Source organism: Monodelphis domestica, chromosome 6 (genome assembly GCF_027887165.1).
Source record: "Monodelphis domestica isolate mMonDom1 chromosome 6, mMonDom1.pri, whole genome shotgun sequence".
NCBI lineage: Eukaryota > Metazoa > Chordata > Mammalia > Didelphimorphia > Didelphidae > Monodelphis > Monodelphis domestica.
The window spans coordinates 184,755,035-184,768,031 of record NC_077232.1 but is presented as its reverse complement, the minus strand read 5'-3'; the positions used below and the strand labels follow the sequence as shown (position 1 = coordinate 184,768,031).

Sequence of the window (12,997 nt, the reverse complement as noted above, 5' to 3'; positions counted from 1 at the left end):
TTTGTCTCTCCCTCATTCCAATCCATTCTCCACTCAACTGTTAAAGGAACTTTCTTGAAGAACAGATCTGACCATGTCCTTCCATCCCCTCTATTCAATAAATTCCATGGCTCCCTATTACTAGTAAAAAAAACAACAACAAAAAACCAAATTCATAGAATCAACTCTTAATTTTATTTATTAATTCAATGGACTCTTTACATTCAATTTTGTTCATCTCAACTTTAATTTGTAGGACTTCCAATTTGATATTTAGTTGGGAATTTAAAATTTGTTCTTTTTCTAGTTTTTTTATATTGTATATTCAATTACTGATCTGTTCTTTTTCTATTTTACTGATTGAAGCATTTAGAGATATAGATTTTCCTCTAATTATTGCTTTGGCTGTTTCCCACAGATTTTGGTATGATATATTGATATCATTTCTTTAATACAATTATTTATTGTTTCTATGACTTGTTCTTTAAGCCATTCATTCTTTAAGATTAAGCCATTTAGTGTCCAATTAATTTATAGCTCTTCAAAACTATTTTGTCTTTATTACCCCCATTGTATGTATCTTTTAGTTCTGTAATCCTACTTACTTGCTCTTCCTCATACATGAGACTCTAACTCTTATCTCCATATCTTTACAGTAAGTATTCCCCATGCCTAGAATACTGTTCATGCCTCAGAGAAACAAGGTGGCACAGTAGACAGAATGCTGAGGATCAAGTCAGGAATACCTGAATTTGAATCTAGACTAAGGTACCTACTAGCTGTGTGACCTTGGGCAAGACACTTAACTTCTATTTGCCTCAGTCTTCTCATTCATCTATAAAATGGGAATAATAACAGCACCTATTTCTCTGGGGTTTTTTGAAGCTGAAATGAGATATCTGTAAAGTGCTTAGCACAGTGCCTGACACATAATAGGTGTTATATGAATGTTTATATCCTTCCCCTCATCTCCATCATCTTTAGTTCTTAGAATCCCTGCCTTACAACAAGACTCAGCCAAAGTGTTCCTTAGCAGGAAGTTTTTATACCTCATACCCAATTGCTAGTGGCTTTTCCTCTAAGGTTTCTTTCATCTACTCTACATACATCTTGTATATACCTGTGGTGTTTATATACAAGATATTTTTTCTATTAAAATGGAAGCTCACTGACATTAGAGCCGATTTTTGTTTTTTTCCCTTTGTATCCACAGTGAGCATCTTTAATAAATGTCTTCTGACTGAATAACTCCCCTCCCTGCAACAATATATGGGTAGAAATCACTATATTAAATGTTTTTACTCATCTGGTTTCAGGGAATGTACTTTAGAGAATAGTTTCAGTACTGTGACAAGGCAAAAATATATCAATTAATTAAAAAAAATTAATAGCCTGTTATCTCTTCTCATTCCCAGTACAAGAGTTGAAAAAGATCTTTGATCTTTGATTTTTTGAAATAGTTTTTTTTTTAAATAGGATTGTGTTGTTTTTTTTTTAAAGCCTAATAGCATAGAGAGCCACCTAAGAAATGACATGTCATAGATGGAACCAAAGATCAAATACTTGTGATTTTTGAATTTTTTTTTACTTTGAAATGCGGCAAGCCCAAACTGAAAGATTCATGGCCTTGACCTGGCCAGATTTTCCATATTCTACCCAAGCTCTGGTTCTAAATTTTTTTTTTAAATCATACTTAGTTTCCAGAATATATGACCATTTAATGGAAAACTATACCTCATTACAGAAGATGGTGTACTTAAAAGATATTGTCTCATAATGCTACTTCAGTTCATTTCAGAGGCAATTAAGTATACACTACCTTTCCACAGCATTTGGTTTTATCGATAATTTTTAGGGCAAACTCCTTCCCAGTAGACCTATGGGAAGATGAGAAAACAATTATTATTTAACAGACAGACCATAAAAATCTCACTTCATTATTTACTTGTATTACATTGTATAGAGAAAAGAGTTGGCATCCTCTCTACATAGTAGATTCTCAAATTAATTAAATATTGAATTCTTATGAGATGTAGCATAGAAGATAAAAAAGAAAGATGTATCCTCTGGACAAGGCCATTTAATGAGAATGAAGGAGAAGAGAAAGATAGCCCAGGGAGTATACTTCAACTCATGGACTATGAAAAGAACCAGAAAAAAGCCTCCAGCACAAATGGAAGGTTCCATAGATGATTTACAGAAGCACGTGAACATAAATGGAAGGGTATGAGCAGGACTGAAAGAGCTCTAATATGAACCATGAGAGGCAGTTCCCAAGTCAAAGAGCACACAGACCCAGCCAACACTGAAGAGGGAGGGGGTGCGTGTTTGTGCATGTATTCATTTTTCACAGAAAATCAGGTTAAACAAATGGAAAATATATAATATTATATCAGACCACCTACCAGGATCATGATGGTTCTTAGAATTCAGTCAAGTATTTCCTGAGCACCTGCATATTGCCAGGCACGATGCTGATAACTGAGGTTACAAAGAACGCCAATAAAAAGTCCCTGGTCTCAGGGAACTCCCAGTCTAATGGTGGAGACAACATATAGACTACTATGTACAAACAAGGTACAGACAAGATAAATTGGAGAAACTTATGTTCTTGAAGAAAATGGGATATTAGCTGAGGCTTTAAGTAAACTAAGGAAGCCTGAAGATGAGGAAAGCAAGAAATCCAAGTATGAGTGACAGCTGATGAAAATACCTGGCCAGGAAATGGAGCGCCTTATGTGAAGAACCAGAAGGCCAATGTCATTGGATGACAGAGTGTATGGGTTGGGGTGGGTGAGCAGTCAGTCAGGTATAAATAGAATGGAAAATTGGAGGGGGCTTGTATACCAATGGATTTAACACTTGATCCTGGAGATGAGGGGGAGCCACTGGACTTTATTGAATGGTGGTAGAGTGAAGGGATGACTTGCTTATACATGCCCTTTAGGAAGAACATTTTGGCAACTGAGTGGATGGACTTCAGTTGAAAGAGACCCAAGGCAGGGGGACCAACCAGCAGGCTATTGCAATAGTCCAGGTATGAGGTAAAGAGGGCCAGTACCAGGGTAGAATGAGTGTCAGAGTAAAAGAGGAGGGCTACTGGGGAGATGCTACAAAGGAGAGATCTAAAGGACTTATGAACAGAAAGGATATAGAGTCAGAAGTCAAGGATCACACCTACACTGAGAGCCTGAGTGACTGGGAGGATGATTGGGCCCTGAACAGTAAGAGGAAAGGGAAGATTGTGGTGGGGCAAGTTTGGTTTTGGACATGTTGAGTTTCAGGTGTCTATGCAACATCCAATCTGATTCGGAAATTTGAATCTAGATGTAAATGCTGGGTAAGTAAATCTGGGAATGATCAACAAAGAGATGTTAATTTAATCTATAGGGGTTAAATGAGATTACCAAGCAAGTGAAAAGAGGGACCAAGACAGAACTTTAGGGGACACCTATGGTTAGTTGACATGACTTGGATGAATATCCAGCAAAGGAAGCTGAGAAGGGACCAGACAAATAGGAAGAAACCAAGAGAAGGTAGAACCCTGAAAAACTAGAGAGAAGAAACTATCAAGGAGAAGAAGGTACTTAAAAAGAAAGGCTGAAGATTCATGAAAAAGATGTTAGAACATCCAATTTGCAAAAGAAGATGGAATGAAATGGGATCACATGGCAAAGAAAAGGGACAACTGTTCAGGTGAGCCTAGAAAAGTGGCAGAAGGCAACTGAATATTGTGAAATGAGGATAAGAAGAAATTCTTAGCAAATGGCCTTATTTTTTCAGTGAAATATGAGACAGTTTTCTCTTAAAAGGGTTGGAGAAGGCAAAGTCATTCATGGGAGGTTCAGAGAGAAATTAAAAGGTTGGGATAAGCCACTATTGTGAGAGGAACAGTGATTCAATTAATAAATTGCCATCAAAGTTGTTTTAAAAATTAATTATAGAAGGCATTTCTCCCATAATTCCTTTGCAGAGGTGGAATGTTCGATGGAGTGCAACACTGCATATATTTTCAGATTTTTTAAGATGTATTTAAATAGTTTTGGCTTATTTTTCCTCTTTTAAAAAATATCCTTTGGGGTGTGTTCTATAGAAGAGGGAGCTGAGAGTCTTCCTAATAAGCGAATAGAGAGACTCATTCCCAGAAGGCTGGATGGTGGACAATTGGGGCATGTGGTTCATGAAAAACCATCTCGTTAAAGTTTGAAGAAACTCAAGCTCCTGGAGAATAGGAAGTGTCTTGCTTTTCTTTGTATCTCCAGCTCTTGGTATAATCCCTGGCACATAGTAGGAGTTTAATAAATATTTGCTGAGTGACTGGTCTACAACAGTGAAAAGAGCAGGCAAGTAGAGGAACACAGAACTATGGAGGTACTCAATTTGCAACCCACAAAGAATCTCAAACTGCAGGAGAGCCATTCACTAAGGAGCACTGCATTAGAATACATTAGCTCACAAACTGCAGCTGCTTTTGCCAGGTTGTCATAGCTACACATTAAGGACATGGGCTCTCTTGGAGGGAGAACTTTTATTTAAACAGCTCAGGAGAAATGTAAACCAAACACCGCCTCTGACCACTAAGGAATATATAGAATTATATCCTCTGTGCTTAATTCATCACTGATAACTGCATTTGCTCTGCCAGGGATTAAAGTGGCCCCAAAACATAAAGGATCTTGATGAAAATCATTTAGAGGTGGATGATCTGCCACAGCTGGTGCAGGGCACAGCGCTCTCCCATAAGACTCAGCTAAGCACAGTCACTGTTGGTCCCACTGAGCTGCCTGTACCAGGGTCCAACAATACAGAGGCCATGGCCACAGTGTGGCCCTTTAAAAATGAACAGAAGAAAATGGCTAATGGAGCCTGGAACAACTTAACTAGAACATCTGAAAGCACTCCCACCCAAACTGCTGGCATCTGCCCGTTGTGTGCCCTTTGGAAAAAATGACTTTTAGGTGCTGAAGAGTGAAATATGACCCCTGCAGCAGAGTAAGAAGATGCCCTCGGGCAGCAGCCATCCGCAGTGTTTGTTGAATCATGTACAAGAATTAAAGGGAGTCCAAAACAAATGTGGTTAGCAGCTGTCAGACTGTGTATATAGATAGCTACAGTCTAACCGAATTAGAATTTAAAAGATCTTTAATCTTCATTTTAGAGGGATATGTTTTCCTTCCTCCTTGTCCATTTCCACAGTGTATTTTTATACAATGTAGTAACAAAAACTAATAGTGAAGTCTCTAGGCTATTGCAGTAGGCTTCCTCAGGAGACCTGTAAGACCCTAAGTCAACAGACCCACAAGAGATTAAGGGGGAAACAAGTGATGATGACATATTAAAACTTTAACATTTGGGGCTGTTTTTTCCTCCCCTCACTGGCTTAAAGGAAGTCCCCTGCTCTAAACATAGAGCAGAATAACCAAAAGAGTCCTTGAATTGGATACAGATACCTTGGGTTGGAATCCTACTTCTGCCTCTTACTACTTAGATGATGCTAGGCAAGTAAAAATTTTCTCTGAACCTTGGTTTCCTTTTCTGTAAAAGGGCTGGTATTATCAAAGTGATCTCCAAAGTCCTTTTCTAGCCCAAATCTATGATGGCCTTAATCCTTCTTGAAATTGAGAGATAAGAGATTCTGGCAGAACTTGGAACCCTGCAGTGACTTTCTCATTCCTCAAAAAAGTATTTGGGTGGGAGAAAAATTAGCTCATAGGAAGCATCTGACTCCTGGAACCTTTTGCAAGTCTGCGAAGGTTTTAAGTACCCCTTCCCTATTTGAATTTCATTGCTGCTATATTTCTGGGTTACTTAAGATTAAGACAGGTCTGGGAAGGTCACCATCAATCCACTGAATCTATTCCAGAACCATTCCCATCCTACCCCCAGTTGGTTTCAATTTACTACAATAAAATCCACTACTGGGATTGGTTCAGACTCCTCCAAAAGCCCCAACAGGAAATGAAAATTCCTGTGATCATTGTGCCTGACTACAGCCATCAAAGGCAGGTATGGTGCTGGCTCATGGCCAAATAAACACGCTTTCTACAGTCACAGGGGTCCTAGAGTTCACAAAAATACCCATCACATCACCATTTAAAACCATGACTCTTGATCTTTGAATCCCTCATACAAAGCCACGTGTGTGGGTAAGAGATGAAATAACTGGGGAAACAAAGGTTCTAACTTCTGAGCATATTGATTTATTAAGCAATGCATGCCAATGGCATAACAAATCGGGACCAGGCCTCCTCAGCTTGGCACTAGACCCTGAATACAGAGGGAAATAGATTTTTATACATTAAGAACAATTAATCAAAAAATATGCCAAAAAAAAAAACCCAAAACAATTAAACAGGATACAAAATTAGGTACTCTGATTTCTAATTTGAAAAAAGATTATGTACTTTCCAAGTTGGGAGGGGAAGAGTGAACAGGTATAATTCCCTGCAATCAGAAATACAGGTGTTCTCCCCCCATCCCCAGGTTCTGTATTCAATCAAACGAAAATGGAAACAATAATTGACCAACAAGTATGAGCTCAGTTTTCAGATAAGACACATGGGTTGCTCCAGATATATGATCATGACAAAACTCCTTGCATCAGTTTTTGGATCTGATCAGGCTTCTGGTCAGCATTACCTAAGTCCTTAGTTTAAGAGTCTCAAAGCAGCAGGTAGAGGTGGTAAGCTTCCCAGTCAGACAGGGATGTGTTCAAATAATGCAATAAAGCTTTCTCACAATCCCCATAATTGAATAAAGTTTTCTCATAAGACAGAAATTGAATGAGACACATAACTGCATAGGAAGGGAACTGAGCAAAATCCAGAATTAAGTCATACAATGACATCAGTGGGGTTCCTTCAATTCCCACTTCCACTTGCTGTTCTAATTCTCTCACATATGACGAGGTTATCTGTTTTGTAACTCGAATCCTAGGAAACTATTGAGTTGTGGTGTTTTTGGAAAGCAGGCCTGACCCTTGGGGCCGTGCCAGTTGGGCACTTCTAGTTTAAGGGGATTAAAAAGTTCTGTTAGAGAACTTTGATTAACTGGAAAAGAAACAAAACAATAGAGACAAAGGCTCGGGTTCATAAATCTCTCCATGGGCAATGATCATGAAGAAGCTTATTTAGAGACTCACCTATCTATGCATTCCTTCACCACAGCAAAATTGCCATCACCAATGACCTTGCCAATTCGGTATTTCTCAAGAAGGGTTGATGACTCAAAGCACCTGTTTCCATTCACACCTGCAAAAAGGACAATGCAAATGCTAAAGACAACAATGTTAACAACTCACCTTGCTCTCCACATTGAAAGCTGCAATGTAAAGATTTTTAGACCTAAAGAAAGGGAGGAGGAGGAGGGAGAAGTACCGCAGGCCTAGTGATCTGTTAGATCTCTGGCTCATTTTGACTTTATTATAACACATGGAGTGTTTACTGTCAGTGTCACATTTGTATAATCGAAAATTTAACAAATTTCAGCTTAATCTCTCAAAGCCTCAATGAACTAAGTCATTAGCCTGGCAGTAAAAGGAATTCTAATTAAAGCTATCCTAATAAATTTTTGTTCAAGCTTATTCAACTCTAAAAAAAGGTATGAATATTAGAAAACAGGTTACTTTCTCTGTAGGTTTTCAAAGAATAAAATACAGAGCACTTGTTTCTTTACATGAACTTGTTTTTTGAGTATTTTTAAATATTTGGATATGTGCACTTAATTATAATGGAGTTTTTGTAACCTCATGAATTTTATTTTAAAACCTCATTTAAAATCTCAACAGCCTTCACTGTAATGCTAAAGAGGCCCATAAGACAAAAAAAAAATCTCTGGTGTAGGACAGGCAAAGTTAAATGTCAAAGTATGCACCTACTAGCTTTCCATTAGAGTTTAAAATTTACACAGCTTAAAAAAGAGAGGGGAGGAGATCAATGATCTGCTTTTGCCAGGACTTTGACAAAGTGGCTAGTCATCAGTGACTGTAGAACTATAAACAGAGGGTTCTTTTAAAAATAATAAATCACAACTCTTTCCCCCTCCACATTGTGCTACAAAATGTCAGTGGTTTTAGTCCTCAGAAGAGTGAAAGCACAGAATTGAAGATGAAGGAGCAGTATATCTATGAGGAGGAAAGATCCTCCTTGCTCCCAGAGTTGTTGGCTAGAGATGATTCAGGTGGGAGGTATAAGATGTGTCACTCAGACGTGCCTACTTGACAAGAGGGCTTCTTTTTTAAAGGTCCAAAGCTGAGACACTGTGAGTTCAAGGCTTGCCTCTGACACATACAAGCTGTGTAAAAGCCTGCCAATCACTTAACCTCTCAGTGTCTTCAAAATTCTAGGTTAAAGAAGATATATTAATTTGTATTGGCTCAAGGAGCTTCCTCATCAGGGGATTCCTTAGACCAATGAAATCATGAGTCTAGTTACTATCTCTTTTCCCAAAAAAGTAGAACCCTTGTGGCACAGGGATGGAGGATGACACTGCAGTAAGAGAAAAAAAAAAACAACCTAAGTCTAAAATCACAACTATTGAGGACAAGCAGCGAATTCATAGCATGGATATGATCTAGGGGTTCTTGACTTTTTTGTGTCAGATCCTTTTAGCAGTCTAATGAAAGCCATTTATCCCTGCTCAAATTAGCATTTTGGGAATATATGTAAGAAAACAGGTATGTAGGATTACAAAGGAAACCAATTATATTGAAATATGGTTATCAAAAATTTTAAAAGGACCCTCAGATAAAGAAATCCAGTTACTGATGTTTAACATCTTTGGAGGCTCTTAAAAAAAAGTTTCTAAAGCAGACTGATAGCCACACAGAGTAGACAAAATGACTATGTGTAAGCAAACTGACAGACTCCAGGCTTCTTGTGGACAAGTCCATGTTTTCTGTCTTCTTTTATTCATTCATTCAGTGCCTTGTACACAGTAGAGAAAACAAATATTTGCTGAGCTGAAATAAACAAGGCAGTAGCCTGCATTTGACTGAACACTATCATGATATAAAAATATCCTAATTTAGAGCAAGTTTTCACCAACAGCAAAAGTATTTTCTCTTATTCTAGGAGTGTTTTATTAAAAAAGCTTTTAGTGAATGACAACCTACCTTCAGGGCTCAGGCAACGGTACAGTTCAGGTCCACCATTGACATTGGAAGAAGACCCACAGTGTGGTGGAATCTAAAAAACAGGAAATGGTCCATTATTTCTCATGGCAAAAGCTCAAATCTATGTAGTCATTTAGAAAAAAGGAAAGCAATCACCAACATGAAAATCATAAACAAAAAAGTATGAAGAGCTGAGTTTGCTAGAGCACTAGATCTGGAGTCAGAACGATTAGAGTTTAAATCTGTCTTCAGACACTATCTGTGTGACCTTGGGCAAGTCACTTAACCCTTTCCTGCATAAAATTGAAAAAGGCCAAGAAAATCTCATGGGCAAATGGAACTCAGCGTCATGAATGAATCAGACATGACTCATCAACAACTGTGTCTCATACATAGTAAATACTATATTAATTTTATTTATTGTTGTAATTGTTATTATTACATTTATTTCCCCTCATTCCAATAATTTTGGTGCAATTCACTGCCAGCTTCAATGTTTTCTATGTGTTATTTACTTAAAGCAAAGAAGCTGCCTATCGGTTGAAGAAAGGCTCAATAGCTTGTGTTACTTGGCTACATGTAAAAGAATATTACTGCACTAGAAGAAACAACAAAGATGATAAATACAGAGTAGCATGGAAAGATTTGCATGAACTGATAGAAAATTAAGCACAGCCAAGAAAACAGTATGTACCAGGATTAGAACAATGCAAATGGAAAACCAAAAAACAATAGAAAATTAAGATAGCAAAATTATAAAACAAAATAATCATGGCCCCAAAGAAGAGATGAGAAGACATATCTTCAAATTCCTTTGTGGAGCTGGAGGAATGAGAATCCCTGCATGGTGCATATTATGTTCATTTTTTTCAATATACAGGATATCCCCAAAGTTTTAGTGTGGAAAAGCCTTAAACTGTACTAAGACTTTGGGGATACCCTGTATTGATTAATTTGGCTCAGTTATTTTTATTCTTCTTTTAAAAATATTTTTGTGATGACAAAATACTGGAAGAATATAGGAGGAAATGAATACGATGTAAAAATAAAAGATATTGGAAAATATATTTAAAATTAGCCACAGGCAGAATGAATATGGGGCAGGGGAAAGGTAGGAGATTTTTAGACTTCCTTAAAGAAAACAAAAAGATTCCAGCTTCTTCCCAGGTACAATTCTAAATGCTGTTGCCTAGAAAGTCGGATTCTGGTGGGGTTTTGTAAGAAGACTGCAAATAAACATTAATCAAGCCTTTAGTATGTGCCAGACACTGGTGCTAATCACTAAAAATTAAGAATCTTAAAAAAGATTTTAAAAAAGACAGTTCCTGCCCTGTCTAGTAGAGTTTACAATCCAATTGATTTTTGCAATCAAGTAATGCTGGGTCTTTGATTACTGGTACAATCTATGTTATGGCACTTAATTCTTAGATTCTAAGGAAAGTCTCGTCCATTTTTTTTTCTGATTCCAATCAGTAGATAAACTTATATAAAGATACTTTGAATGTCATCTGGCCTAATCCCAAAATTTCACATAAGTGGAATCTGGGGCTCACAAAGAAGTAACTTTTCTAAGGTCACATATATAACAAACAGAAGATCTGGGATTTGAATTTGTATGTGCCTTTTATACTAATTCTAACACTCTTCACATTTTACTACTTTAATGAGTTACCACCACCCCTTTGAGCATGAACAGTCACCATTCCTGGCACCCCCATGGAAGCTGGGGGGGGGGGGGTGGAGACGGACTAGACTTCCAGATATATATGGCTCTCTGCTGGAAGTTCTCTAATTGGTTGCTGGATCAGAGTAACTGATGACACAAGGGTTCTAACATTGTAAAAGAAGGAAGTTTCTGTTTGGCAACCTCTTGGCTTCAACACTCTCGGGGGCAAAATATCATTCTATTGAGTAATAAGGAGGAACGAGACCCTTTGTTATCTCAGTGTCATGGCAGCTGGAGTGGTGTGGACTTAACCAAGCAAGCTTGCTATTGTTAATAGTCAACAATTATTTATTAAGCACCTAATCTCTGTCAGGCACTATACTAAGTGCTGGAGATACAAATAAGAAAAAGATAACCCCTGTCCTTGAGGAGTGCTACGATCTGGTGATTGTAACAGAGTCTCTGGCTACCTAAGTTGATCTTCAAGTTTCCTTTCTTTTAACAGGCAACTTTGTGATCTAGAAAGTTATGGGGGTTGGTGAGCACTAGTGGCAGGTGGCAACCATGGTTGCCATTGTAGATGCAGGAAAAGGCTGGCAACAAGGGGAATATCTATCAGAATGGCTACATTTGTGGTATCTAGAGAAGTGGATTTGACAACAAAAGTAGCTTATGCTTTGCAGAAATAGCCTCAACCAGGAACCCAAGTCTAAACTATTTGGACAGCAGAACTGATGTCAAGTAGATGAAATTTAAACTAATTTTAGTAGTCTGGCATGCCCTAAAAAGGTTTGAATATCAGCTTTCGATACACTTGTGTTAGTGGTTATATGCTAACTTATTGAATCTCATTAAATCATTCTGTGATGAACTTTAAAATTATCATTGCTTTGCGAACGGGAATAAATGAATTGCCCTATGCCCCACTCTTATTCAATGAATATCTTTTGCTTCCCCTCTTTTTGGAGAGCCCTACACAAGAATCAGAAGTCACACTCCCCATCAGGATTCTGGGGTGGTAATGAGTCAGTTGGATCATGCTTTCCTATGAATGAACTTGGGACAAGCCAAAATGCCTGAGCAAAAAAAGGAAATGAATGATGCAGATTGCTAGTCCTTGTGGAATCATCTGAGTGATTCTTCTGTGCTGTTTGCCATAATATTTAATAATCCCACGACAGAAGCAAATGGAGTCCTGGGTACCGAATATAGTTCTAGTCACTTAATAACTGTCACACCTCAATTGTCTCATTCATAAACAAAGACTATATCTGCCATGCATACCTCACAGTGGAGGAAGATCAGGTAAGATAATGTATCTTAACTTCAAAACAGTACTGAAATATGAGGCATTATTATAATTAACCTTTTCTCTTTTGTCCCTTAAGGAAAGAAACACAAAATCCTCTTCAGATTTTTAAACAGTTTTGCTGACAGCAAATTCTGGGTAGATCTCAGGAGAAGACAAATGAAAAAAACCAAAAGGTACAAAGCTTGTAGTTAAAAGTCTTAGAAGGAAAATGTTCTTGGAGTTTAGTGGTTTTTCCCTAGGCTATAGGTTTCCCCTCTCCAGCTAGGTAGGTCTCCTCCAAAGTGGACATTTTCTACTTTCGATCTACTGCCTTTACTTTCTTTTCCACTTTCTCTTCTTCCTCAATCTTAAACTTAGCAAAACTATGGATATATGAAGTAAACCAAGGGGCTATTGGGTGGGGGGTCAGGTTCCACAGTCTATTGCAGGACAGGCATCTGGTTCCCTCTTCAACCACCCTACCTCTTAATAAGGAAAGGATTATATCGAATTCCAACATTTCTCCTGTCTCAAAGTCTAATCAACAGAAAAGGGTGTAATAAAATTATAGAACTCTGAATTATAGAGTCTGAAAAGAACTCAAAAATGATGAAGGCCAATCTACCTTCTCATTTCACAGACAGAGAAACCAATGGCCCCAAAGTCCTAAATCAATTTGTTCAAGATCATAGAGCCATAAAAAGAGAGTTAGATGTTAAAATGTGTTCAGCAGCTAAATTGAAGATAAAATAATTAATTTCTAATTTGGCTTCATTTATGATCCAACCTCACCTACCACAGATAACTGCCAGTGCCACAATGGAAAAAAATCTTAAGATCAAAAAAATTAAAAATAGAATAAGGAGAGTTAAGGAATTTCCAGAAGTTTAAAGCTGTATATCAAAAGTCTGAAAAGAGAAAGTCGTTCACCTTATTTAAAGGACAATAT

The 12,997-nt window shown here is 37.6% G+C and overlaps 1 protein-coding gene across 6 annotated transcripts in view; it reads right to left on the bottom strand.

Annotated features, from left to right (window-relative positions):
• The window catches only part of DCLK2 (doublecortin like kinase 2), a 218,733-nt gene that overhangs the window by 36,067 nt on the left and 169,669 nt on the right, over nt 1-12,997 (bottom strand). For all 6 annotated transcript variants that reach the window (XR_008913112.1, XR_008913113.1, XM_056803678.1 and 3 more), the window contains 3 exons: nt 9,092-9,164; nt 7,121-7,229; nt 1,799-1,856 (listed from right to left, as the gene is read on the bottom strand). Coding sequence is in view for 4 of the 6 variants with exons in the window: in XM_056803678.1 (XP_056659656.1) it covers nt 1,799-1,856; nt 7,121-7,229; nt 9,092-9,164 (240 nt within the window). In the remaining 2 variants the exon portion in view is untranslated. The remainder of the gene's footprint in view (nt 1-1,798; nt 1,857-7,120; nt 7,230-9,091; nt 9,165-12,997) is intronic.